The sequence below is a fragment of the Lissotriton helveticus genome, chromosome 2_2, assembly GCF_964261635.1.
Source record: "Lissotriton helveticus chromosome 2_2, aLisHel1.1, whole genome shotgun sequence".
In the NCBI taxonomy this organism is placed as follows: Eukaryota; Metazoa; Chordata; class Amphibia; order Caudata; family Salamandridae; genus Lissotriton; species Lissotriton helveticus.
The window spans coordinates 71,730,464-71,756,259 of NC_136060.1; the positions used below are offsets into that span (position 1 = coordinate 71,730,464).

The window sequence follows — 25,796 nt, forward strand, 5'->3', positions numbered from 1 at the left end:
TAAAAATCGCGCTACTTGGGTGCTTCATACATAGCAGTTAAGGAATCGCAATTTGCGATTCCTTAAATGCTGACGCAAAATTAAGGAATCGCAAAATTTGCGATTCCTTAATTTTGCAATGCGATTTAAATGATACGTCGCATTTTCCAATTTTTTGACGCAAGCGCTGCTATTTTGCGAATCGCAGCATTTGCGACAAACAAATCTTTTGATACATATGCCCCTTAATGTCTGGTTTACAGTCAATGAAGAAAGACTGAGTACTGGATAGAAGTGCCACAGGATACCAAACTTGCTGTTTTGTATTTCTGAAATGGTGAGTCATTGTCAAAATGTTCAGTTTGCTAAACTATCTTTTGATACACAACTAAAGACAGTGACACCCTCAGTGGCATCTGGCATGTACAGAGGGTGGTGAGGCAGGTGGACACAAAAATGGAATACATTAAATGCACTTACCTTCCTGTGTGAAGTGGCCTTCTCCTTCAGTCTTCTCTGAAGGCAGGTTCCAATGCGGAACCCAGCCAACTTCCCTAACCAATCCTGGCACTGCTCTCACCAGCATGAGCAGCACCAGGATTGGAGGGAGCGGCCTCAGTCAGCGTATCAAGAGCACTGGAAGCCTGCACTTAATCTAAACTAGCTGTCTTAGAAGTTCAAAATGTGCATGTCTGGCTGGCCGTCGCAAGACAACCGGCCAAATAGACATGCACATTTTAAAGCTCACAGCTCCCTGCTGCCACTTGGCAGCATTGGCCCGCCGAGTCTGGTCACTCAATACTTTTGCCGAAAAATAAAATTATAATAAATAAACTGTATTACCATTTTATTATTCAGCTCTGGACTGGGGCTTTTTTTTGTGGGGCGATGCTTCTGCACTCAGATGGAGGAGTCGCCCCTGGACAGCCTGCTGCTTTGGCATGCCCAGGAGACTGAAGAAAAATCTGAGAAGCTGTGCATTGTCCACTCAGAGGCCAATCATTCAAGCCCTCATTATGTCACATTTCGACTATAGCAACATACTATATCCTGGTATCACTGACTCATCCAGGAGGCTGCCAGGAGGATTGAGGAGGCCACCAACACCAGCAAAGAAATCTTCTTGATTGTGAAGGAATTCACATCTCCGGCCTCTATTTCCCCTAAGTGCTCCTTTTCGGAACCTTGGGTTACTCAACTGGCCAGTTTCTTTGCTAATAAGATCGTAAGCATCCAGGGAACTTTTCCTCCTGTTGCAATGGTGGCTGTCTCTGATATGGGGCCCCTTCCCCTCCTGCCCGTTGCGGGACAGCCCATTCTGGCGAATTTCCCTCCCATCGAGCTGCAAGTCTCGCTGGAAATTCTATCTAAAATGATATCTGGTTCGCCTTTGGACCCCTGTCCCGCCAAGCACCTAGCTAAAATGGCTTAGGTCATTAACCCCATTGTCAATCCAATTCTGAATCACTCTCTTGAGACAGGGGTAGTGCCACCTGCTTGGAAGCAAGCTTTGGTTCTCCCTCTATTAAAGAAGCCGTCACTAGACCTGAGCATTCATGCCAACTATCGGCCTATATCGTTGCTCCCGGTCCTGGCTAAGGTGACGGAAAAGCATGTGCAGACCGTCCTAGCGGACTTTGTGGAGTCACACGGTGTCCTCCATTACACCCAGTCCGGTTTTCGGTCAAACATGAGCACTGAAACAAACGGCTCAATTGGAGGTGTCGGAAGCAATCAAGGAGGCGCAGGACAATGGAGGGAAAGCACTGTTGGTGTTGTTAGATCTGTCGGCGGCGTTTGACACCGTTCCCCATGACCGTCTCCTGGCTAGACTCTTGGAGATTGGCGTGAGGGGAACGGTGTTCAGATGGTTCGAGTCTTTTCTCTCTAACCATAAGAGGGCCCCCCTCTGTACTCGGCTGCGGTGCCGCATCTGGAGGTGGGAGTCCCTCAGGGGTCGATTCTCAGCCCCACTCTCTTTAATATCTATATGTCCCCTTTGGCGGCGCTGGCCGAGTCATATGGTGCCCAGATTGTCCCCTACGCCGATGACACCCAGCTTCTCTTCACCTGTGGTAAGAACAAGGACTTCGACGGTGATCTCATTAAGAGCTGTCTGGGTGCTGGTTTATGCTGGTTTCAACAAAACCAGCTGAAATGCAACTCTGACAAATCGGAGGTTCTCTTCTTTGGTTGTCCACCAGACCCCTGTTGGAAGTCCTGGTGGCCGGCGGCTATGTACCCTCCCTCTGCCGACACCAGGTTGGCTAAGAATCTTGGAGTTAAAATCGACAACGGCTGGACTATTAAACCTCAGATGCTAGGCCTGGTTGGACAATGCTTTGGGATACTAAAAATGCTCCCCCTCTTATCCATTGCCCACAGGAAGAGCACGGTGCAAGCCCTGGTGGGATCTAGGCTTGACTATGCTGACGTGCTCTACCTCGGTCTTCCTGAGTATCTCCTATCGCGCTTAAAGGTGGTGCAGAATTCAGTTGCCCGAGCAGTCTTTGGCCTTGGCCGGAGGGCCCATGATGCGGGACTGCTGAAATCCCTCCATTGGTTACCGATTTGGAAAAACTATAGAGTTTAAGGCCTTGACCACTGCTTTCAAGGCACTCCATGGCACTGGTGCTTGTTATTTGAGGAAGAGGATGGGATTTCACTACCCGTCCAGAGCCTTACGTTCGGCGTCTCTGTCCCTGGCCACTGTCCCGGCAATTAGGCGTGCTTGGATCGGCGGTCGCTCTTTCAAATATCTTGCACCCCGGGCCTGGAATGCACTGCCTCTGTCAATAAGAAAGAGTGAGAATTTACTGTCTTTCGGGAAAGATCTTAAAACGTGGCTGTTCAGAAAATAATCTTCCTTTACCGTGGCGGCTGTGTTGTGTTGAGTCTGATAGCGCCGGGACACTCTGCATGAGTAGCTGAGCGCTCAATAAAACTCCAATTAACATAACATCCAGAAAGAGGCTTCAATTACTCTAAAATGCTGTAAAGAGACTGCTTGGACATCTTCCTAAAGCTCACTCGACATCTAGTCAGCTGCAGCGTAGCCATCACTAGCTCCTCAAAGAGAAAAGGATCTAGTTTAAGACACTGTGTCAAGCATACAATTCTGAATGATACTGGACCTTTGTGCCTGAAATCACTTCTGAAGATCTACCGCTCCACTTAGCGTGGCCACCGTATCACAGCTCAAATTGGCAAAACAAGTTGACTGGCCTCAAGCTCTAGAACAACCTTCCATTGAATTTAACTTTCTTCAATCACCTACAAACTTTCCAAAAACAGCTCAAGAATTGGCTGTTCTAATTTTCCATCTTGTACCAGTTTACCAAGCATGCTGGGAATCCCCTTTTGGTGTAGCCATAGTCCAGTCAAATCCCAGTAACATCAAAATAAATAAAAAATAGGATGCAACCACTAAACCCACAGGCTTGAAAAGTACTAGATGTCATGTATAATTTGAGATGATGTTAAAAATCTTGGTGTGTCAGTGAAAGCCCAATTGATTTCACAGTCAGCAATATGTATTTTTTCTTCTTTCACACAGCCCATGCTCAAGCGGGCGTGCAGCTGACATTGGTGAGTCCTGAGCTGCCCTCGATTGTGCTGAATTAATGATCCTATGTTGCTGCTACTACACTGTTGCAATTGCACTTGAGTGTTTTTTTAATTAATAACGTTGCTCTTTTAACTTTTTTAAACTTCGTTTATTGAATTTTGTTTTTTTACCGACACATTTGCACAGTTGGTGGTGTAAGGGGGGGGGGGGTAGCCTGCTGCGGTTGGTGGCTATCTTCCGAGGGTACTTCTGCCGCGTTCTGCCGCAGTGTGAGCCGATTGTTGTAGAGGGCATCGCATTGTACCACATTGGTTTCCTTTTTGCCATCCTCTCTTCGGGGCTAAGTGTGGCGCAGTCTAGTGCTCCCAACGCTCACGCTATTAAAGCGCTTGCTCAAGTGGAGGCGAAGCGGGCGCGCCGCTGGTACGCAAAAGGCGTGCCTAAGGCAAGCCCGTCTGAGCCCGTCCGTGCCTGGACGGCGCCAGGGGCCAGGACCCCTGTTTCTCTTACGAAGCCTAGGAAAATAAACACCGCTGAAGAATTTCTGGCCCTCAGATGTACAGTGGACACTGTCTGTCTACACTCTCTGCATGCGTGTGGCAGGCAAAGGGACTGTGAGTACTGTGACTTTGTTGCTGACACCTGATGTGGAAGCAAGGGGTAAAAGGGAAGTGCTAAGAACACTTAGCACCCCTTTACACTGTCTCTCTTTGAACTGTAGATCGCTTAGGTTACACAGTACAGAAATTTGGGATCTTCTTAATGACCAAAAAACAGCCATACTATTCCTAGTTGAAACCTGGTTCAACGAGACGTCCGCCCTGGATATTCTGGACGCCATGCAAACAGGTACTATGCACACGTCAAGTATACAATTTTGGTATACTGGTATTCAAGGACAAACAAAGATGACACTGGTGGTTTGGTGAATCCAAGAATTTGTGCTTTATGTGGTTATTTTTTCGGATATACAGACGCCAGCCGACACGTGTTTCATCAAACAGGACAATGCCTGTTTGATGGCATCTCATGCCTAAATATTAGTTAGAGGTTACAGGGTTTTCCTCTATACTGTCAGCACCTTTTTACTAGAGTTTCACTTATTTCCATCACCATACCATATACGCAGTGTTTGAGCGCCCTTCACCTGTATACTCCAAACCCACAATTTATCACACATTCTGGATGCCATATCTGAAGGTTATGCGATTCTTAGGGTGGACAGGTCTGGCCAGAGGGGGCGGATCTTGCCGTGATTTTCAGGAGAGATCTTCAGCTTAAACTGGATAAACTCCCGCTTTCTAGCTGCGAAGCAGCATCTTTTAGCCTGAATATCACTAGCTCAAGATCTGTGTCTGGGCACCTTATTTATAGAACTCCTGACCCGGGGAGAACCTTTATTGATGAGCTTCCGGAAATACTACCCCCATATGCCTTTCGCTACTCTAACTTTCTCTTACTGGGGGTTTTTAATATGTGCTTAGAAAATAAAGGCTGTAAAGGATCGGCTGAGATGTTATTAGGACTTCAGGCTCTGGGCCTTTAAACAATAGGTCTATACAATAGAGGCCATACACTAGATAACATTTTCACAAATTGCACAGAGACAGTTGCTGTACCGCCAGTCCCTGTAGCCTAGTCGGACCACTACCTACTGCCTTTTAGTATACTGACACCAGGTCAGGCCCTTCACTCACAGGGTCGGTGCTCCAAACCTATATTGGTCCGGAAATGGGCCACATTAACCCAGGATGCCTTTGAAGAGGCACTGGCTGGCTGTCCTTCTGAGTTAGGAGACAACATCCAGAGAGCTGATAACTTAATATCAAGTTGGATGATGGAGGCTGTGGACTCCCTGATACCGCTGAAACAATGTAAAAGTGGGCGTGTATCTGCCTCTGCGAAGTGGTTCTCGGGAGAACTAGCACAAATGATTTCCACCTGTAAGCATCCTGAGCGCCAGTGGAGGAAGAGCTATCAGGATGTAAACAGAGAGAAATATTTAGAGGCTCTGAAGCTCTACCATCATCAGATCAGGAGAGTGCGGAGGGAATACTATACAGGGCAAATTGAGCTAGCTAAAAATTCTACTAAGACCATCTTTTAGGTAGTGAAACAACTATCCTCTATGGAACGGGTGACAGCTGCGCTCCCTGCTTCTACGGATTATTGTAATAAGGTCGCTGACTATTTCATTGATAAGATTGATAAGATATATGCCACCTTTCCAGAAAGTAGTAGGAGTCATGTTCCCGTGCCTGGAATGGAGGCACTGTGGACCGAGGTTAAGTTTGCCCCCTGTCCTCTGGCGGAAAATGAGTCCCTTGGGCTTATGGATGCTGTGAAATCTGAGTCACCTCTGGACCCTGCCCATCCAAAATTTCTGCAACTAGGGAAGAAAATTATTGCCCTGTTCTCACCTCGCTACTGAACCTGTCCTTTAGCTTGGGGTGGGTTCCCAGCAACTGTAAATATGCCATGGTGGTCCCACTGTTGAAGAAACCTTCATTGGACCCCGCTCTCCCTGAAAATCTAAGACCCATATCTTTACTCCCCTATGTAGCAAAAATTGCAGAGAAACATCTGAATGGTCAACTCTCGAGGTTTTTGGAAGAGAGGCGGGTTCTTCTTGATACCCAGTCTGGCTTTAGACCTATGCAAAGTACGGAGTCCGCTCTCCTCCTGGCGGCCGAAGTGCTGAGGATTGCGGCCGATGAAGGTTGCACCACTGACTTGATTTTGCTAGACCTAAGTGCTGCGTTTGACACAGTGCCCAACGGGGTCCTGCTTGAGAAGTTACAGGAGGTCGGGATCGGAGGTGTCACGTGAATTTGGCTGAAGAACTTTCTGGAGAATAGATCCTTCCAGTTCCTGCAACACCCTTTTAGCTCCAGAGTCTGTCCTCTGAACCATGGGGGTGCCGCAGGGATCAGCTCTCAGCCCCACCCTGTTTAACATTTATATGCGCCGCTTGCAAATATTATTTTGAGACATGGAATTAAGCTGGTGTCATATGCTGATGACACTCAGCTGATTGTGACCCTGGAACAAAAGGAATCTGGAAGGGCTGCCCATTTCAAAACTTGCCTGTGGGAGCTTATGGACTGGATGAGACTGAGTTGCCTCCAGCTGAATATAGTGAAGACAGAGGTGATGGTTGTTGGTAAACAGCCCTCTCTGTGGTTGCAGCATTGGTGGCCGGAGGAACAAGGACCTAGTGCAGTACCGAAAGCCAAGGTGAAAAATTTGGGAGTGCGGTTCGATGAAAATCTCTCCTTCTCTGAGCAAATCTCTACATGTTTTGGCATTCTTAAAATGCTACGTAAGATTCTGGACCTCCTCCCCCTGGATGTCAAAAGAACTATTGTACAAGCTCTGGTCACGTCTCACCTTGATTATTGCAATGTTCTGTATCTAGGGATGACTGTAAAAAACCTGAACATCTTGCAGAAGGTCCAAAATGCCGCAGCCCGGCTTATCTTGAATATCCAGAGGAGGGCCTCGTGGGAGAAGTTCTGATAGAACTGCAATGGCTCCCAATCCAGGCCAGAGTCAGCTTTAAGGCCTTATGCTACAGTCATAGGATCGTTAGGAAAAGGGGGCTGTGTTTTCTACTCCCCCTCCTTACGGTCTACCAGCCCGCCTGTGATTTGAGATCATTCGGCAGTGCTAGAATGACCGTTCCCAGGGTGCGGGAGATCCTTTGGTTTCCTGGCAGCCAAGGCATGGAATGAGCTCCCTGTGGATCTGAGGACATCTGAGTCAGAGTCTATGTTCCGTAAGAAACTGAAAACCTGGTTCTCCCGTCACCCTTCGGGTGTAACTCTGTGCCTTCTCTGTTTGGAGTTCTTCGTAGGAAGTTGGTTAGCATGGGAGGGTTGCTGGGTTTCATTGATGTCCCAGCATGGGGACACTCTGTTTGGAGTAACCATAGCACTTCACAAGCTTCCTAATAATAATAATAATAAGAGGACCCAAATATATCTGCCATCTACTAGCACCTTGAGACCCTCGTGGGTGAGCAGTTGCACCATACAAATCCCTGATTGATTGATTGCCTATTCTGCACCCCACCATGTACCCTCAGGGGTCAATAGATCATTTCAGATTGGATTATGCTAACATCTTAGGCAAGCTGTATCCATACCACTATGCATGTCCCTCTCCCACAAGGAAGAGGAGATGACAGTAAACCTTACTACTATTCATGTGGTCCAGTTACAGCAAAATAGCGGGAGAGGGGAAAACAAAAGCATAGAAGGAAAACATATGAGCATCCACAAAGGGACAGCTAAAGAAGAATCTTTGGAAGCCATGGGCAGAGCAAAGGGTACATTTCCTAGGCAGGTGCTCGGGAGGGATGGCAGAGGAAGAAGGGCTGAGAACAAGTGGGCTATATAACAAGATGAATATAGGGATCAAAAAGGCAGGGACATACACGCACAAGGCAAAACCATGTACTGGGAACGTGAGAATTTTGAAGCCTGAATACCAAATGGAGGGAACAGGCTGGACACCTGCTATCTACAACAAAGGAAATGAAAGAGTTGATTGGAAGGGCACGGTGGAAAATAGGGGTGGTACTGCTTCAGATGCCAAGGCAAAGTAAATATGGGTAAAAAGGCAAAGGTGCCACTTTTAGGCAAGAACTAAACAGGCAAAGGCTTATGCACCACTATTCAGTGATGAAACGAGGAGAGTAAAGGACAGTGCACTGCCTCTCAGTGCATAAGCAATGGGAGAAATGTGAGAAGAGAAGAGAAGAGAAGAGAAGAGAAGAGAAGAGAAGAGAAGAGAAGAGAAGAGAAGAGAAGAGAAGAGACGAGACGAGGAGAGTAGAGAAGAGAAGAGAAGAGAAGAGAGGAGGGGAGGGGAGGGGAGGGGAGGGGAGGTGAGGGGGTTGGGAGGGCAGGGGAGTGAAGGGAAGGGAAGAGAAGAGAAGAGAAGAGAAGAGAAGAGAAGAGAAGAGAAGAGAAGAGAAGAGAAGAGAAGAGAAGAGAAGAGAAGAGAAGAGAAGAGAAGAGAAGAGAAGGCATGAAACAAGAAGCCAAGAAGGCAGAAGGGAGGTATAAAACAAAAAAGTCAAGAAAGAACAGTAAAGAAAGAAAGAAAAAAGGAGGAACAAGACAAAAAAGGAGGAATGATAGGAAAAAGAAGGAACAAAAGAAAGAAGAATAGAAAGAATGAAAGAAGGAAGAATATAAGGAACGGAAGACAGAAGAAAAGAAAGAAAGAAAGAAAGAGAGAAAGAAAGAAAGAAAGAAAGAAAGAAAGAAAGAAAGAAAGAAAGAAAGAAAGAAAGAAAGAAAGAAAGAAAGAAAGAAAGAAGGTATGAATGAAAGAAGGCATAAAAAAGTTGGGAACAAGAAAGAAGGAATGGAAGAAAGAAATAAAAAGGAAAGAGAGAATGGAAGAAAGAAAAAGGAAAGACAGAAAGAAAGATGGTAAGAAAGAAAGAATGATGGAATGAAAGTCAACAAGCAAGAAAACATAAAAGGGAAGAAATAAAAATAAATTAACATAAGAAAAGAAAGAACACAAGAGAGAAGGTAAGTAGAAGAAAGGAAAGCAATAACGGAAAGAAAGAAAAGAATGAAGAAACGGTTATGACTCAGCAAATCAAATACACAAATGGTCAGTTTTCTTCCTGAGAAAGTTTTCTTTTAAGCCATTGGTGAAAGTGAGTCCAGAATAAACGTGTTCTACTCTGTGTACAGCGTGCATATAAAATAGGATTACCTAATAGAGAACAGTTTCAAATGGGTACAAATTGACTGGTGTAAAAAAAACAGCAGTCAGATAAACAAAGGGTACTCCAAAAAGGAATTTACAACAGAATTTGCAGGAGTCCAGAACTGATAGAGCGTGAATGTGTTCTGTGCATATAGAGCTGGTAGAAAGTGTCCTGCTATCGCATCAGGCTCTAAACACAAGGGCAACACTAAAGTAAAAAACAAAAACACTGTCACTGTAGGGAAAGTTAATCAGTGACTTAAGTAGGCTGACCTATTGCTCCATGCTGTATGCTGTAGTGGGCGGAAGCAAAATGTGAGTGTCAAAACAACTGACCAATAGATGAAGAGAGCAGGCTGAAAGATCTTGGTTAACACCAGACCTTAAAAATTGCCAGCCTGTTCCACAAGTATAAGATTGATGTTTGTGTAAAGAGTTGATGAATAAAAGGAATAGTAAAGCACCCATGGTTGTCAGCCCCCTCAACAACAGGGCTGTGTGTCAGAAACACACACTGACACAGAGAAAGAAGGTAAAAATAAGATCACAGAAGTGGTAGAAGCAAAATCCCAAAAATGGGAAAACCATTAAACGGGTTGTAAGTGTAGCACTTGTGAGGACAACAATGCAAGTGCTTGCAGTGTGGTGATTGTTCAGCAGAAGTAATGCTGGTGCACTCTATAGAGATTCTAGTGTAAGTTAGACTAAACCGGACTCACAGGGACATTTGTCTTCACCAGCTAAAGGCCATTGGAACTGATGGCCTGGCAGGCTGGGTCACACTAAAGTCTAATTAGTGCTTTATGGGCCCCTTTCTAACATAAGCTTAAACATAACAGTTTACAGGACTATATGAAAAAGTTAAGTGGTGGGAGTCAAGTGGTACAAAAAACTAAGTATCCCTTGATTCACTCAATCAACAAGAACCCCCTATCAATAGTGGAATTCTTAATTCCTATAAAACACATAGATAAACTCAAAAAACATCTCACTCAAAGTCCCTGAAACACTCAAACAATGACACTACTATAACATGCAGTGCAAACAAGTCAATTTATTTCTTTAGTACATGTGAATATAATTAAAGGACACAATTATTATAAAAACACATATAATAAAACACAATGCATCATTTCAGCATAACTAAAAACAATACGATTCATCAAATCAAGACATAACATAATATGTTATGACACTTTTACCACAGAGAACTCTAAAAAATAGGGAGGACGAACAATGATAGACAGTATGCTTTGTCTTTTAACTCAACAATTCCCTGGGAATAATTTTAGCAAGATTAGCCTGGATGCATATACTCTATTTTGTATCTACAGGTCTAATTTGTCCTCGGGATAATGTATAAAAATGTGTTGACGCGTTTCGATGGATATCTGGTTATTCCATCTTTATCAAGACAGTCATTATGTTCACTTTTCTTTGTGGTATATTTGATTGTTATAAACTGAATAAAAGGGAGTTGATATTTGCACTTATTCTTGTACTTCTTTTGCAGACTCGAAGAATGGTCTATTTACTGGACCCCCTTCTTAAACGGACTTGAATAATCCCCATTTCCGAACTGCCGTATATTCTTAAACGGTTCAATACGGAACCCCAGATTTCTATTTTTGTGTCCAAGGGGTCCACTTATGAGGTCCAAGGTAGAGGGGCTTTTAGTACATACACCACCTCACCTGCCGAAGAGCTTACATTGCGCGCTTACTAGCTCAGGGATCCCCCGTCCTGTTTCGTCCTTTTAGAAAACAGGAGTCAAGTGGTGCCAAAGGAACCAAGTATAGTGATGAAGACAGGGAAAAACAAATGATGATAAGAAAAAGTAAAGATGTGACCAAGGGAAAAAGTGGATTAGAAAGAAAGATGGAAATATACAAAGGGGGAAAGGGAAGCAAGGAAGTCCCCCACACCTCTGGAGTCAGTCCTACTCAGTACATTCACAGCACGATCAGTTCATGATAACACTGTCAGAACCATCTGGAAGTTATTTCATTAGAAATTCACAACATGGTATGCTGTAAAATGTTCCATTTAGCCGACTTAAAACATATTAAGAGGAGTAAGGCCATTCATCTACAACACCCATTCTAGAACACTTAGGGCTATAGAAGTATGGTTCAAAGTGTTTGTCAGTTTTCTGAGTACTTCCTTGGCTGAGTGGGAGTGCACTAATCCAACCTTTCTCCAGGTAATTTATATGTAAGACCAATTTTGTACAAACATCATACAGAATGTACCAGTCTCAGTAATGCCCCATCGCAATTATGTAATTTAATTATCAAGTAATCCACATAAACTTTTTGAGAGTTATGCTAATAAGGGTTGGGTGGTCATCTGCATGAGAATTGTATCCATGATATGTTTTTACATATGTTAAGTCACATGAGAAACTAGCTCAGTGTATTTGGGAGATCATCTGTATTAAGAGTTCACGAAACCTAATAATCATGATTTATACAAGATTATGCTTACATTAAAGTGCATAGCCCAAACATAGTGCCAGCCAATGTTAAAGATAATTATATTGTTTTCATTGCAATTTTGGATCGTGAGGCAAAAAGGAAAAAGTCAAATTAAAACTTCGAGAAAGGCCATTGAAGTATTAGGGAGAATACACTTATCTCATCAGTACATGTTAGAGCACATTTCTCACTATACACCAATGAGCTGTCACAAAGTGAACGATTTTTTATTAAAGTTAGTTATTGTAAGTAATGGTTAAAGCCCATTTAGTTAATCTGTATTGATTGTATTATTTTCAGCTGTGGGACCAGTGTTTCCTAATATTGTTGCAAAAATATAATTGGACACAAATATCATGTCAAAAATATTGTGATACCAGGAATAATATTTCATTTTTTAAGAATTTAATAATAATAATAATAATAATAATAATACTGGGATTTATTAAGCGCAACAGCTACCCCCAGACACAGGGGTGTCCTGGCGCTAAAACAACTGGGGAAAAACAGGCGTCAAGTGCAAGAATGCGACTATTAGTTCTAAACAACTGCTGTCTTGAAGAGCCATGTCAGGTATGGCTCCTTGAGAGGTTGCAGTCTCGACACGGTTTGGACTCATTCTATTCAGATAACATTGATCACATTCATCTGACCCCTCACTGCCTTTGGCACATGAATAAAAGCCCAACTCTGTAGTGTATCCGGTGTAGTAGCAGTAAAGGACTTTCTTCCTGCTACATGGAGCTGAAGTGAGCTCCATGTCTTTTGGTGCTGTGATGGGCAGGCCTCTCATTTTGACCCCTAACATGGCCTTACTTGGCTTAATGGAAGATGAAGGTTACACAGAGAGAGAGAGGACACTAATTAGGTTCAGTCTTGTATTTGCTGAACAAAATATTGCCATACACCGAAAGCAGATTGACCCTCCAACAGGTTCTGGATGGAACTATGTTAAATTCATTGAATCTATTAGAAGCTAATCAACAAGTGCCGTGGTTTCTTCGAAAGCACTCCAGAGTATGAGACGGCAATCTCAGATATAGTGAAGATCTATTATATAATATAATAATGAAGCGTTGCATATCTATGTTGGGTGGCACACTTATGCAAATATTCTTTAATGGGATTCATGTATACTGCAGGGATAATATGGCATTGTTTTTCTTTTCATTCTATCTGCGACAGTGTGGTGTCTGCTTACTGGTTAAAAGTTGTTCTATGGTTTCACATTTTTAAAATTCAATAAAAAGAATAGTATTATGCTTTTTGAATTTTTATATTATAACTGTATAGTGTTATTATTTTTTTAATTGATGTGTAGTATTATTTATTTCCTAGTATTATTTTATTATTTATATAATTTTAACAATAATAAATATTTTTTATGTGTTTGTTGAAATATTTTTTAGGTTTATTTTTTATCTGGATAATAGGGCTCCTTCAGCAGGGTCTCCATGAAGCTTTTAGTAAATGAACCAATGACAAAGGATTTTAGACATGTCTAATTCAAAGCCTCAAATGACCCTACCTTTTCAGGGGCCCTTATTTCAAAAGTTTGTTCCCAGGACAACAGACACTGGCAGCAGTGATGTTGTCAAACTTGAGGGTGTCCCCCTGCAAAGTACGTGCAGGGGGCCTCCCACACTCTGGACCCACCAGGAAGTCTCAGTCAAGGGGCCTGCACCAATGCACAGTGCCAGCAGGGGGCCCCTGGAGCTTGTGTCCCCCTCCCCCGGACCACAGGGGCTACGGGGGTATTGTACACCACGGCCTGGCAGCAGTTCAGAATACAGCAGTCATTAAACTGAAGGCCCCAGACTACTGAAGCAAGCTAAAAGTCAATGGTACTTAAGATCAAATGTGCTTTTGAGCTGTGGAATTGCAAACTTAGGGCTAGGCAGATATGCATGAGAGACAGGAATTCAAGATCCTCAGCATACTTCAGTAGTGGAGGGAGGACGCTTTGTGGGCCTCTTGCCTGAGGAATTCTGAACTGACCTTAAATGAGTTATGTCCTATTTGTCCTTGCATCTGCTTTCAAAATATATGTTTTGTAATGTGATGCATTGTTTAGCCTAATAAAAGAAATCAAACTGTTGTAAAAAAAAATCAAACTGTTGTATCAGATTTAACAGTTGAGTACAGGTTCTGCTAAACAGTGTGCGTTCAGAAAAATGTGCCTGTTTTATGTCTCAGAAGAAGCCGTTTTGTCTTACCTTTTGTACATTACTGACTCGTGAAACATCTGAATTGACTGGATTCTGAGAATCTAAACATAAAAAAATACAATTATATTCAAATGACTTGATTTAACTTGTCGAACTGCAACATTCGGTCCTATTCAACCATGAACACAGCTATTGGATTAAAGAATATATAGGAATCTTACTTTTTGGATGTTCAGTCAGTGTGTTAAGTTGGACTTCTACCGGAGAAACAGCTTCATTCTTTCTGTGAACAAAACATTAAATGCCATAAACATTTCAGTACTGAAAAAAGAGCATTTCCAATTGTTGCTTTTAAAATTCAAAGCAGGAGCAAATGTCATGGATGGTGTCGTTTTTAGGTCGAGGCTACCATCCCACTGCGGAAGCAGTGGGGGGCGGAGCCGAGATTTCATGACTTCAACAGTGGAGCTTTATTCCACCTCTCTCTTCCATTGGCTAGCTTCGTAAATAGAGGCTAGCCATTGGAAGAGATGTGTGTCAATTACTATTTTCCCCGCCTTGATGCGATTTGTGGGCGTTTCTGTCTCTTTTTTTAAGTCCCGCCCCTTTTTTATCGTCATTCGGAGGTGGGCGTTTACTTCTTTTTTTTTTTTGCCGGCGCTTTTGTTTTGCCATTTCCCCCGACCTCCTCTGGAGGAAGGTTGTGCTGTGCCCCCCCCTCTCGTTGTGCTCCTCGAGCCCCAGAGGCTGCTGACATACACCTCTCCCAGCCTACTCCTCTTTTCAGCCCCCCACCACTGGACATCGAAGCCGGGACTTCCGGTCTCCCCCTGGTTCTAATTTATGCAGATTCCGGTGAAATGCCCGTATCGGTAATTGCTGCGTTATGTTTCCGTATGGTTTTAATCTTCTCCCCGCGTGACCATCCCCTACCCCTCCACCCCCCTCCGAGTACTGCGAGCAAATGATAGTGGTTCTGGACTTCTGGTGATCATCATTGCCTTAATGCCTTCGTGAAAGCGCTGGAACAGCTTGGTCTCTTACATGTGAAGGAATGAGAAGCGTGGCGAGAGACCCCATTTCACCCGTGTTTAACATCTGTGCTGGGCTTGCATGCAGTGCGCGAGTTAAAAAGAGAGGGGTAAATGCCGCAGTTTTGATTTACTATTCACACGAGGTAGCAAAAGTACCAAGTATTAGAAATGTCATGTGCACAAATCGTTGATCACTTGCCAACACGCAGAACAGAAGTTGATGTACCGAATTCTTTCACTTTCACACAGAGTGCTACATTAGTTTCATACTACAACATAAAAAAACACGCAGCAGCGCGCTGTGTGAAAGTGAAAGAATTTGGTATGCTGACTGCATTCTATCAAGATATGCCAGCGTGATTGTTCGGCAATCCAAAACTTACACCCTCCAATTTTGCTGGCAAAGTTACGCCACTGACTGCACTATATGGAAGACTTCCTCACACTAGTGCTCAATTATGCATGGTCCTGTTTGAAATATCCTTGGAAAAGATGCGCAGTTTGAAATCACTCTAGATATAAGGGCCAAGGCAGCCTCTGGTGCAAATGTAGACATTTTATTACATCGCCGGATAATATGCTTGGTCTTCTGTGGAAAATATTTACTCAAGACATGCATTGCACAGGCCTTGTAAATGTGGCACGTTTTGAACAGTCCGTGTTGATCTGGTTACCGTGCTCAGTTTTCCGTGTTATGCGCGCAGTGTTTCATACACCATTTGCAAATTGACCTTAGCTGCGCACCCGGGATGCCACGACGTACGCATAACTGGGTACGCTGACTCAGACCAGGACAGTGTGCCCAGTTACAGTGAATGTACCATTCAGAGTGCAGGCCTGCACTATGAGCTGCACATTAGAGCTAGGCGGACCTACTGTTTGAAGACCCCGGTCTGTCTTTCAATGGAGGCAAGAACCAAAACTGAGTTTTTCAATTGGTGATAGCATGTTGGATTTTTCGCGCGTGTCTTGTATGTATGCCGAGAACAAAGATAAACTAGATGCGATAGGAATGGATATTTTCTCTGGCTTTGGAAACACAAAATCCTTATTTGTAGAGCCAATGCTAGGATCGAGCTTGAAATTGAGGGCAGTGAAAGGCAGGAGCTCGTTTGCATGATGTAAACCAGAAAGAAAATGCCCGCCGCAACAGCTGAATGGGACCCGTGGTTTTGAGTGCCATGCAATGAGGTCAGACAGAATGAGGCGAGAATGATTCCAGAGCACCCCCAGGGCCCCAGCGCCTCCCTCCTAGACAAAATGTACAGTTTGCATTGCTAACCCAGCGTGAGAAATGTTCTTGCAGTACTTCTGAGTTGTCCAGGATGCCCTGTTGTCCTGTAGCTTATTTGCATCACAGTGGGCTCAGGTGTGCATTATGCAACAAGATCCACAATTACCCATGTCCTACTAAAAGGTTAATTATAGGTGTGCTCCATCAGTACAGGATGGGCACTGATCGAGAGAAAATTATTTAGTTAATACTGTGAACTCTGTGAGTCGTAATTGAACTGTTTGACTGATTCGAAACCTAATATTGAGATAGAAGTGTGTGCACATGCATGCACAGACCTGCCACAGTGAAAGTTGATTTACAAAGTTAGCAGTGGTGTTTAGCTATGTACAGCACGGCACGCTCATTGATTTCACCCCAATTAAAGAGTCTTCACTATGACAGTTTTGTGTTCAATCTTTATTAGGAGTGTTAATAGGGCTCACAGATATTTAATTAATGTGTTTATTTCCTGTGTGGCGCCAAACGAACTGGCGAGGTGTACTGAGCGTCTATTGTTTCTGGTAGTGGGGCAGGCAGTGTTAAATATTTTGGGAGGCTGGATAAAGTTTCTGAACTCTGGAATATTCCACCCTGGCTAGAAGTAGAGAGAGTTGTCATCTAGCGCCAAGGGCATAGGCTATCATCAGTGCTGGGTGAGTTTACGCTCCTGTAGAAATGTCAGTAAAGCCTTGGACCATTCTTTAGAATCCCAGTAGGGCCTGTTCAGCCTTTCATCATCCCAGATACTATAAAAATGAATGCCATTGATTGGGAAATAGTACCAATGTTACTTTTCATTGTTAGGATATATCGAGATCGTGGTAGCAATTGCTACACAAAAGCAAGTTATTACAATTTAGACTTGTTTTTTTCTGGTGAAATAATGGAGCAGAGAGAAAATTCACCGGTGATTACATTTTTATAACTACAGGGCTACCGTGGTTGACATAGAACCTACCTTGTGTCAGTGTTATCTGTTTGCTGTAGATTACTGAATTCATAAAAATTCATAAAAATGCCATTTGTCAAGTTCCTGCTTCCTCAAATTTGCTTAAAAATGCAGTTTGTCCACTCTTTTTTCAAAAAGTTCTTGAGGAGTCCCCCCAAACCCCACGTAAGTTGTTCGAGATCGCTCGCTACGCACGCTCGCCACAGTGCAGTACGACAATAATGTTGCGCCTCACCACTTTCAAATGTCACCAGCCGCCACTGATAGAGCGTACAAAGTGTAACTTAAGGTCATGTCATCTGCTCCTGGCGCAAACAATTGATAAATGTTCTATTGTCTTCCAGGCTTTCAGGGCTGATCACCAAACATATTTAACTCACACTTTTATTTCTGCCATGGAAAGTTGTGCATAGGGCGCGTAATCATGTAGAGGTCAGAAGAAAGGGAGCTTTAGCAGACAGCAGTGCTACAGTCCCACATGTATACCAGGAAATTGCTTGTCAGATGCTCTCAAATCGCAGCCCTTTTTAGGTCAAGCCTGGGCAGCGCATGTGCTGCTCTGCGGAATGCTGTATTGTAGTATGGAATAGAAGCCCCGCCCACTCTCCACCTATATTTGTCATTGGCTTGTTATTCAATGCAGCCCTGCCCCACCTCATATCAGCACAGGGGGAGAATATAATGCTTTCCCTCCAACCAGCTTTCTTTAGTTTCTTATCTAGTCCTGCCAGATCCCCGACTCGCCCCATGACATCAGTTACACTTTCCTACTACCATTAAACCCTATGAAAAATAAAATACTGTGCAGAATTCTGCTCGCTAAAAAACTGACCCTCCGTTAGTCCCCATTCTGCGGCAATTAACTTGTTACCTTGGCTATCATTTTGGTGGTGCCTGCCACAAAGAGAAAGCCCCTGTAGTGGAATATTGGGTCATCTGCGTATGCGGCAAACACATTTTCTAATCTTGGGGTTTGTCTCCTGCTGAGTTGAGCTGCATTTCATGATTCATTGATCTGCTTGCTTACACCTTTGAGTGGAATGTTTTTACCTAATTATTCTTCAATATGTTTCTTAGAAGTTCTGTTGTTAGATTGTATGATTTTTTATTTGAAAGTGTGCAGTTAATGTTAATTGTACTAAAAGGTCCATTGTAAACCGAAAAAAATCAAACACGTGGATGGATATATATATTTGGGCACAGAAGATCTTGAATATTCGATTGTGCAAAAACCTTTTTATGTTATAAGTAGCAAAAAAATCATTTCTTCAGATATGATTACCTTCTCGTCCCTATCGCCCTCACTCTATCTATCTATCTATCTATCTCCCTCTATCTATCACCCTCACTCTATATATCTATCGCCCTCACTCTATCTATCGACCTCACTCTATCTATCGCCCTCACTCTATCTATCTATCGCCCTCACTCTATCTATCTATCTATCGCCCTCACTCTATCTATCGCCCTCACTCTATCGCCCTCACTCTATCTATCTATCGCCCTCACTCTATCTATCGCCCTCACTCTATCTATCGCCCTCACTCTATCTATCTATCGCCCTCACTCTATCGCCCTCACTCTATCTATCCCCCTCTATCTATCTATCACCGACAGTCCCTATCTATCTTTCTTTCTATCTATCTATCGCCCTCACTCTATCTGTCTGTCTATCTATCTATCGCCATCACTCTATCTATCTATCGATCTCCCTCACTCTATCTATCTATCTATCTATCTATCGCACTCACTCTATCTATCGCATCACCACAGCATCACTCAGCACCACCACAGCATCACTCAGGGGCACCACAGCATCACTCAGGGGCACCACAACATCACTATGCGCTACAACAGCATCACTGAACGCCACAGCATCACTCGTCACCACCACATCACTCAACGCCACCACAGCATCAATCTGTGCAACCATTCAACAACAATCACTCTATCTATCGACCTCACTCTATCTATCGCCCTCACTCTATCTATCGCCCTCACTCTATCTATCTATCGCCCTCACTCTATCTATCTATCTATCGCCCTCACTCTATCTATCGCCCTCACTCTATCGCCCTCACTCTATCGCCCTCACTCTATCTATCTATCGCCCTCACTCTATCTATCGCCCTCACTCTATCTATCTATCGCCCTCACTCTATCTATCGCCCTCACTCTATCTATCTATCGCCCTCACTCTATCGCCCTCACTCTATCTATCCCCCTCTATCTATCTATCACCGACAGTCCCTATCTATCTTTCTTTCTATCTATCTATCGCCCTCACTCTATCTGTCTGTCTATCTATCTATCGCCATCACTCTATCTATCTATCGATCTCCCTCACTCTATCTATCTATCTATCTATCTATCGCACTCACTCTATCTATCGCATCACCACAGCATCACTCAGCACCACCACAGCATCACTCAGGGGCACCACAGCATCACTCAGGGGCACCACAACATCACTATGCGCTACAACAGCATCACTGAACGCCACAGCATCACTCGTCACCACCACATCACTCAACGCCACCACAGCATCAATCTGTGCAACCATTCAACAACAACTGGTTCAAATATGTTCTCTCAATGTTTCAAGCTTTATTACAAATGTCACAAAAAGATGTTAATATTTCACTTCTGTTCTTGGATTTTTGTCACAATAAAATACTCTGAACATAATCTTCACAAAAGTTAAAGCTATTGGCATTATAAATTACAATAACTTTTATTTAAATAATAATTATTTAAAAAAATTAAAATTCATTGTTATTTGTAATATCAATACATCTAAGTTACATAAATACAACACATATTGCATTGCAAATGCTATAGGTGTCTGTTGTAATCTCATATGTCATTTTTATGTATCTTTCACTTTAATTGTAACATTCTGTTTAGACCTTTATGTGAGGTGGGTTCTAGTTCATTAGATTCTGTGGGAATTGTTTGTCAGCTATCATGGGAACACCAACTACTCTCTAGCGTTCATAATAAAATATCTTGTTAATATATTTATAAGTAAACTCGTGAAGCGTGCTTCGTTCACAACAGTGTCACATTTGCGAAAGTTAAAACTATTGGCATTGTAAATGACAAAGCTATTAATTTCGCTATTTTCAAAACCAACACATAAATAAAAAATGTGTCATTTACAATACCAATAGCTCAAACGTTCCTAATGCGAGATCTATTGCATTGCAAATGCTTGTTAAAATTGTGACTACCTTTACTAGAAATGTAGAGCTTTCCAAGTTCACCAATTGGCTTCACTCCTCTTTCTCCTACAAACTGAGAGTAGGTAGAAACTGCAACATTAGGATATATTTACCACAACTGAGAAAACTGCAAAACTTGTGGTGCAAAAATGATTTACAACTCTGGTGGTTTCTGAAAGCTGGAAAAAGAGCAATCTTAGCAAAAGTGAACATTTTGTTGATGTTTTTTTAACGTTTTTCCTGCACAGCACTTTAAAAAAAAAAAAAAAACTTTTCAACATTTTGCCCATTTTTTTGCTTTTGCCTTGGGGAATCTACAAAGTCTAGTCACATTTAGAATAGTCAACATGTAGGGGAAACAAGTGTGCATTTCGCCTGAATGTCATTTGAGGGAAAAAAGTTATGATGGCCAAAGAGTGAACTAACCCAAACATCAGTACAAGGGCTCAACACTTGGGGTGGGAGGAGGAAGCCTCAAGCACCTAAGAGATGAATTCTGGATCTACCCTTTTTCTAATATTGGTTCTTGTTTTGAACTTTAAAGGTCATTATTATATTAGATACCTGCCCAGACGTTTTGGGCAGTAAATGAAAATGCTTTAAATTAACCATTGAAATAAAAAACTAATGAAAATAAGTAGGAAAAATAGAAATCTGTGAAAATAAATTCATCTGTCATGTTTTCCCCTCATGTCTGTTCTACAAAAATAATACGCTGTTATGTCCATCAGACTCTTCTGGTTGCATGGATATATAGTGTTTGTGGTTTGTCCGAAAAAAGGCAAAACAAAGAGCCATCAACTGACTGCAGCTTATAATAATTGTTCCTTGTGTATCAATCATGCATCCATTCACAAAGTAAAATCTAAAGAATGAAAAACTGGTTTTAAGGAATTCTGTGCATTTTTAATATATGCTCAAGAATCACAAAGTAATGTGATTCGGAAAGCAATTTGTAATAAGTGTTTCTTCTTCCACACTAACTTACATTTGGAAACCAAATGTTCTACTAGTTTGTGTTCCTTCTATTTTCTCAATAAAAACAGACTCCACTTGTGGGCCTATAATTTGAATGACAGGAAAAGTCTCATAAGGCAACATGGAAACATAAAAACGTTTTGTTTCAACTTCCATATTTCTGGGGATGCGGACAAGTACAGTATTTGGACCCAGGGTTGATCAGCACCCAGGCAGTTATGACACCTAGAAACCTTAAGGGAGTTCAAGTTGGTGTCGCTTGTATGGATCCCAATGTTTTTTCTTACTCAGAATGACCTAAAATCCTTAAACCGTCGCTACAATAACAGCTTTTACTCAGATTTCTGAGTGGGGAAGTTGTAGAATCTGTAAAAAGCAGCAAAAGTGCCACCACCCAATGTTTTCACACTCCTCCTCATCAAAACAGTCCTCTACTTGTGTGAGTAGGTCTATCACCCATGACAGGAAAGACCCCAAAATGCATAGTGGTCATATCAAGATTTTTATTGAGCATTTCAATATTTCTGGGGATGTGACTAGCTGTGGCGTTTCGGCTCAGGGCGACCGGCACCCAGAAAAACCTACAAACCCCAGACGTTTAAAAAAAATTGACACTCAATTTGTGGCTTTCATGGATCCCACTACTTTTTCGTACCAATAATGCCTTGCAAACATCAAACTTTGGCTAAAATCATAGAATGTTCTCCCATTTCTGTGACTGTAAGTTCCAGAATTGGTGGCGATTGACAAAAATCCTGCTACCCAGTGTTTCCAAACTTCCCAGAAATCTCAGTATTTTTCCATTGAATTTCAATCATTTCAGTGGAATTTGAACTCAGGGTTGGCTGGTAAAAAGGGAAACCTACCATTCTCAGATTTTACTGAAAGCTAGATACCCAAGGAAGTCCTGGTAGGTGAGGCTTGGGTGAATCTCACTACCTTTCCTTTCCTAGAAGGCCCTGTAAACATAAAACTTAGCTAAAACCACAACATTTTATTACATTACTTTGAGGGAAAATTCAATATTCTAAGGGGGTGAAAACTTTGGTCAAAACATAGACTGTGTTAAGTAAGTGTAGTGTCAATGTGGTCTTCACATGGTTACAGTTTAGGTCTGTTCCTATGTCTGTTAGGTCTACCAATACATGGGATATTAATTTTTAATCACAGGAAAAGTGGGAAATACAGGGTGGCAAGAGCTTTGCCACTTGCTAGAAAATCCTACAATGTATATAGGGTAACGTTGTCATGTGAACAAGGCTCCGTTGAGCCGAAACGTCTTTGACTTTTTCCTGCAAATAAAAGAACTAACAGTACCTAACTGGTCCGTGTCCGCGTCCTGCTTGCCAAGTGGAGGAATTCCTGGGTGTCTCAGGAAGCGGAGAGGATGATATATATATATATATATATATATATATATATATATATATATATTACCTACTGGCGGTCGCCAGTAGGTATATATAGTTAGGATTTTTTCTCTATGGGATTTTTGAAAATTCTATGTCTAATAACTTTGGAGTTTGTGGACGGAATTGGCTGAAATTTTCAGTAAAATGGCACATTTTGTTTCTGAGCAGCCCTTGAAAATTTGGAGGGGGTTCGTCAAGGGGGGGCCGAGAAAAAAGGGGGGTCCCAAAACGTGTTTTTAACATTGAGTTTTCCATAGGGCGGTTGGCCTCACTTTTAGCCCGAACGGCTGAATGGATTTGCACGAAACTTGGCAAAATTGTAGGGACTGGTAGCCCGATGTGCCTTTTGTAGGTCTCAATATATGTGCTACAGTGGATTTTGAGAAATTAACGTTTAAAAAAAGATATATATCTGTAACAGCGGACCGGGCAGCGCTCCAGGACGCGTACTTTTCGCGCAACGGAGCTTTGTGAAGCGAAGCTGATTGGTTCTCCGGCGTCTGTCAACATTCCAAACAGTCCGTAGCGGCCGCCATCTTGCCTCTCGGTAGGATCGAGAGACAAGAGGAGGCCAAAGCGAAGGGGCAAATGACCATAAGGGGGAATAGTAGATCCTCGCTGACCCCCTAGGTTTGATGTGGAGGTTTTAAAAGGGCCCCGCGGGGCAAAAAAAAAATAATAATAATAATAATCGAACGGCTGAATGGATTTGCACGAAGCTTGGTAAAATATTAGGGACTGGTAGCCCGATGTGCCTTTGCTAGGTCTCAATATATGTGCTCCAGTGGATTTTGAGAAATTAACGTTCAAAAAAAGATATATATCTGTAACAGCGCTCCGCTTCGGGTAACGGAGGTTTGCGAAGCTGATTGGTCATTCTGTCACTGGGCTATAGTTGGGCTACATCTGGCTGATATTTGGGCTACATTTGTTTTTTTTGTCTCTGGCGGCCATCTTTGGGCTACATTGGGCTACATTGGGCTTCATTGGGCTTCATTGGGCTACATTGGGCTACATTTGGGCTCCAACATATATATAGGCCAATGTAGCCCAATATATATTTTTCAAAGTTAATTTTCGTAAAAACCACTGGAGCATATATCTTGAGACATAGCAAAGGCACATCGGGCTACCAGTCCCTACAATTTTGCCAAGTTTCGTGGAAATCCATTCAGCCGTTCGAGCTAAAAGTGAGTCCAACCGCCCTATGGAAATGAAGGAAATGAATGGGTAATTTGTAATTAGCAAATAGCTCATCGCAAACTAGGAATGGTAAAGAATCGCTATTTATTCCTTAAAGTTCGCAATTTAGGAAATGCAAAAAACTTTGATGATACATATGGCGGTTCATCTCGAACAAGATAAGAAGCATAGGGATAGATTTATGATGACTGGCGCATCACCAGGGATGTGTTAGTCATTCTGTGCCGCTGTTCCGTCACCTATGGTGTGCTGCATTTACAATGCGGCGCATCATGGGGCAAAAACAGCACAGATGCGTGATGTAACTGTGCCGTAAAGGTGGCGCATTGCTGGAGTTGTATCGCAAGTGTGATGAAGCTCCAGGAAGGGTCGGGGGTGCCCCTGTCGCAGGGTTTCTGTTCTCACACAGAACTGTGGACAGAGGATTGGAACCTCGGCGAATTAGGGTACCCCAAAACTCACCTTAGTACTCAAAAACCCCTTAGCAAGCTAGGTACAGTGTCACATTGGATATAACAAACTCTCAATGTTTAGACAATCCAGAATATGAACTTATAGTACCTCAGGATACGTGGAACTCATGAACAGTCGGTCGTTATATATTTCTTAGAAACCAGAACATGGAGTTAAGAAGAACACATGTGTATTTGAAATGTTTATTTACTAATGCCGTCTTCTCAGGCGTAGTATCTTAGATAATAGAAGTACACATATTATCAGTAGCAAAATTACCAGCATAGTTACTAGTACATAAAAAGCGAATGGTGACAGTATGTTAACATGCTGTAAATGAATAAGAGTTATCAACACTTATAAGCAGCCACGGGCCGTGGAGGGAGTTACGGTGGGGCAGGGAGGCGGGGAGGGGGAGGGGCAGGGTGGAGAGGGCTCCACCCTGCCCCTCCCCGCCTCCCTGCCCCACCGTAACTCCCTCCACGGCCCGCGGCTGCTTATATCTCACCCTCCCTAATACACATATTATATTATTTGCTAAGAAGGTCTCTTTGTGTTGGTTTAGGGCGTGCCCATACTTTAGTGTCTTAGATTTGAAGGAATCACATCAGCATACACCAGCTCTCTCTTCATGTGAACCGCATCAAGTGTTGTGTATGTGTGTTCGGCAAAGCAATATAAAACCCGCCTCATGCTCAGAATTGGCAGAAGCTGCACTTATGTTATGAGTATGAAGTCGTGGAGATCAGACCTCATAACAATTCTGTATCGTGTTGTTCTTGAAACTTCAGCACTCGCTGTACAGATATAGTTTAACAAGTAAAGCAGATAGTAGAGCAATAACATATTATTCTCATGTAAATCACGATGAACTATTAGGTTGAAAGCTAAAGCAACAACTAAGTGTCGTGTGCAGAAATTGCAAAAAAGGAAAAATGGCGTTTAAACCGGTAATGAGCCCATGCTAACTTAACACGGTGTAAAGATATCCAGGACCTAGATGACACCTCCCCATGATCCGGAAACGAACTGAATAAGATAATAGAAGTGCCATCTCATGAGAGCAGATTGCAACTTTATATGTGGACGGTCCGCAAGGTAAAATATTAAAAACTAGGAAAATTTAATGCTAAAGAAAAATAAAACAGCCAAGTACTTTATCGAGTCTTAAGCCAATAGGCAAGCTAAATAATAAAAACTTGACAAATAAGTCAATGAATTGTCAATGAAATGCTAGTACTCAGCATATCAAACATGAAAAAGGTCTATGACATAACTGTGTATGCAAAATAAGCTGCAACAGCCTCCAATAGGAAGTCACCGTCTTCATCCGAAAAGAGTT

The 25,796-nt window shown here is 42.7% G+C and overlaps 1 protein-coding gene across 2 annotated transcripts in view; it reads right to left on the bottom strand.

The window, feature by feature from the left end:
• Window positions 1-25,796, bottom strand: part of LOC144821270 (uncharacterized) — a 715,860-nt gene that overhangs the window by 58,784 nt on the left and 631,280 nt on the right. For both annotated transcript variants that reach the window (XM_078678101.1, XM_078678100.1), the window contains 2 exons: window positions 14,147-14,208; window positions 13,974-14,026 (listed from right to left, as the gene is read on the bottom strand). In XM_078678101.1, coding sequence (XP_078534227.1) covers window positions 13,974-14,026; window positions 14,147-14,208 — 115 coding nt within the window. The remainder of the gene's footprint in view (window positions 1-13,973; window positions 14,027-14,146; window positions 14,209-25,796) is intronic.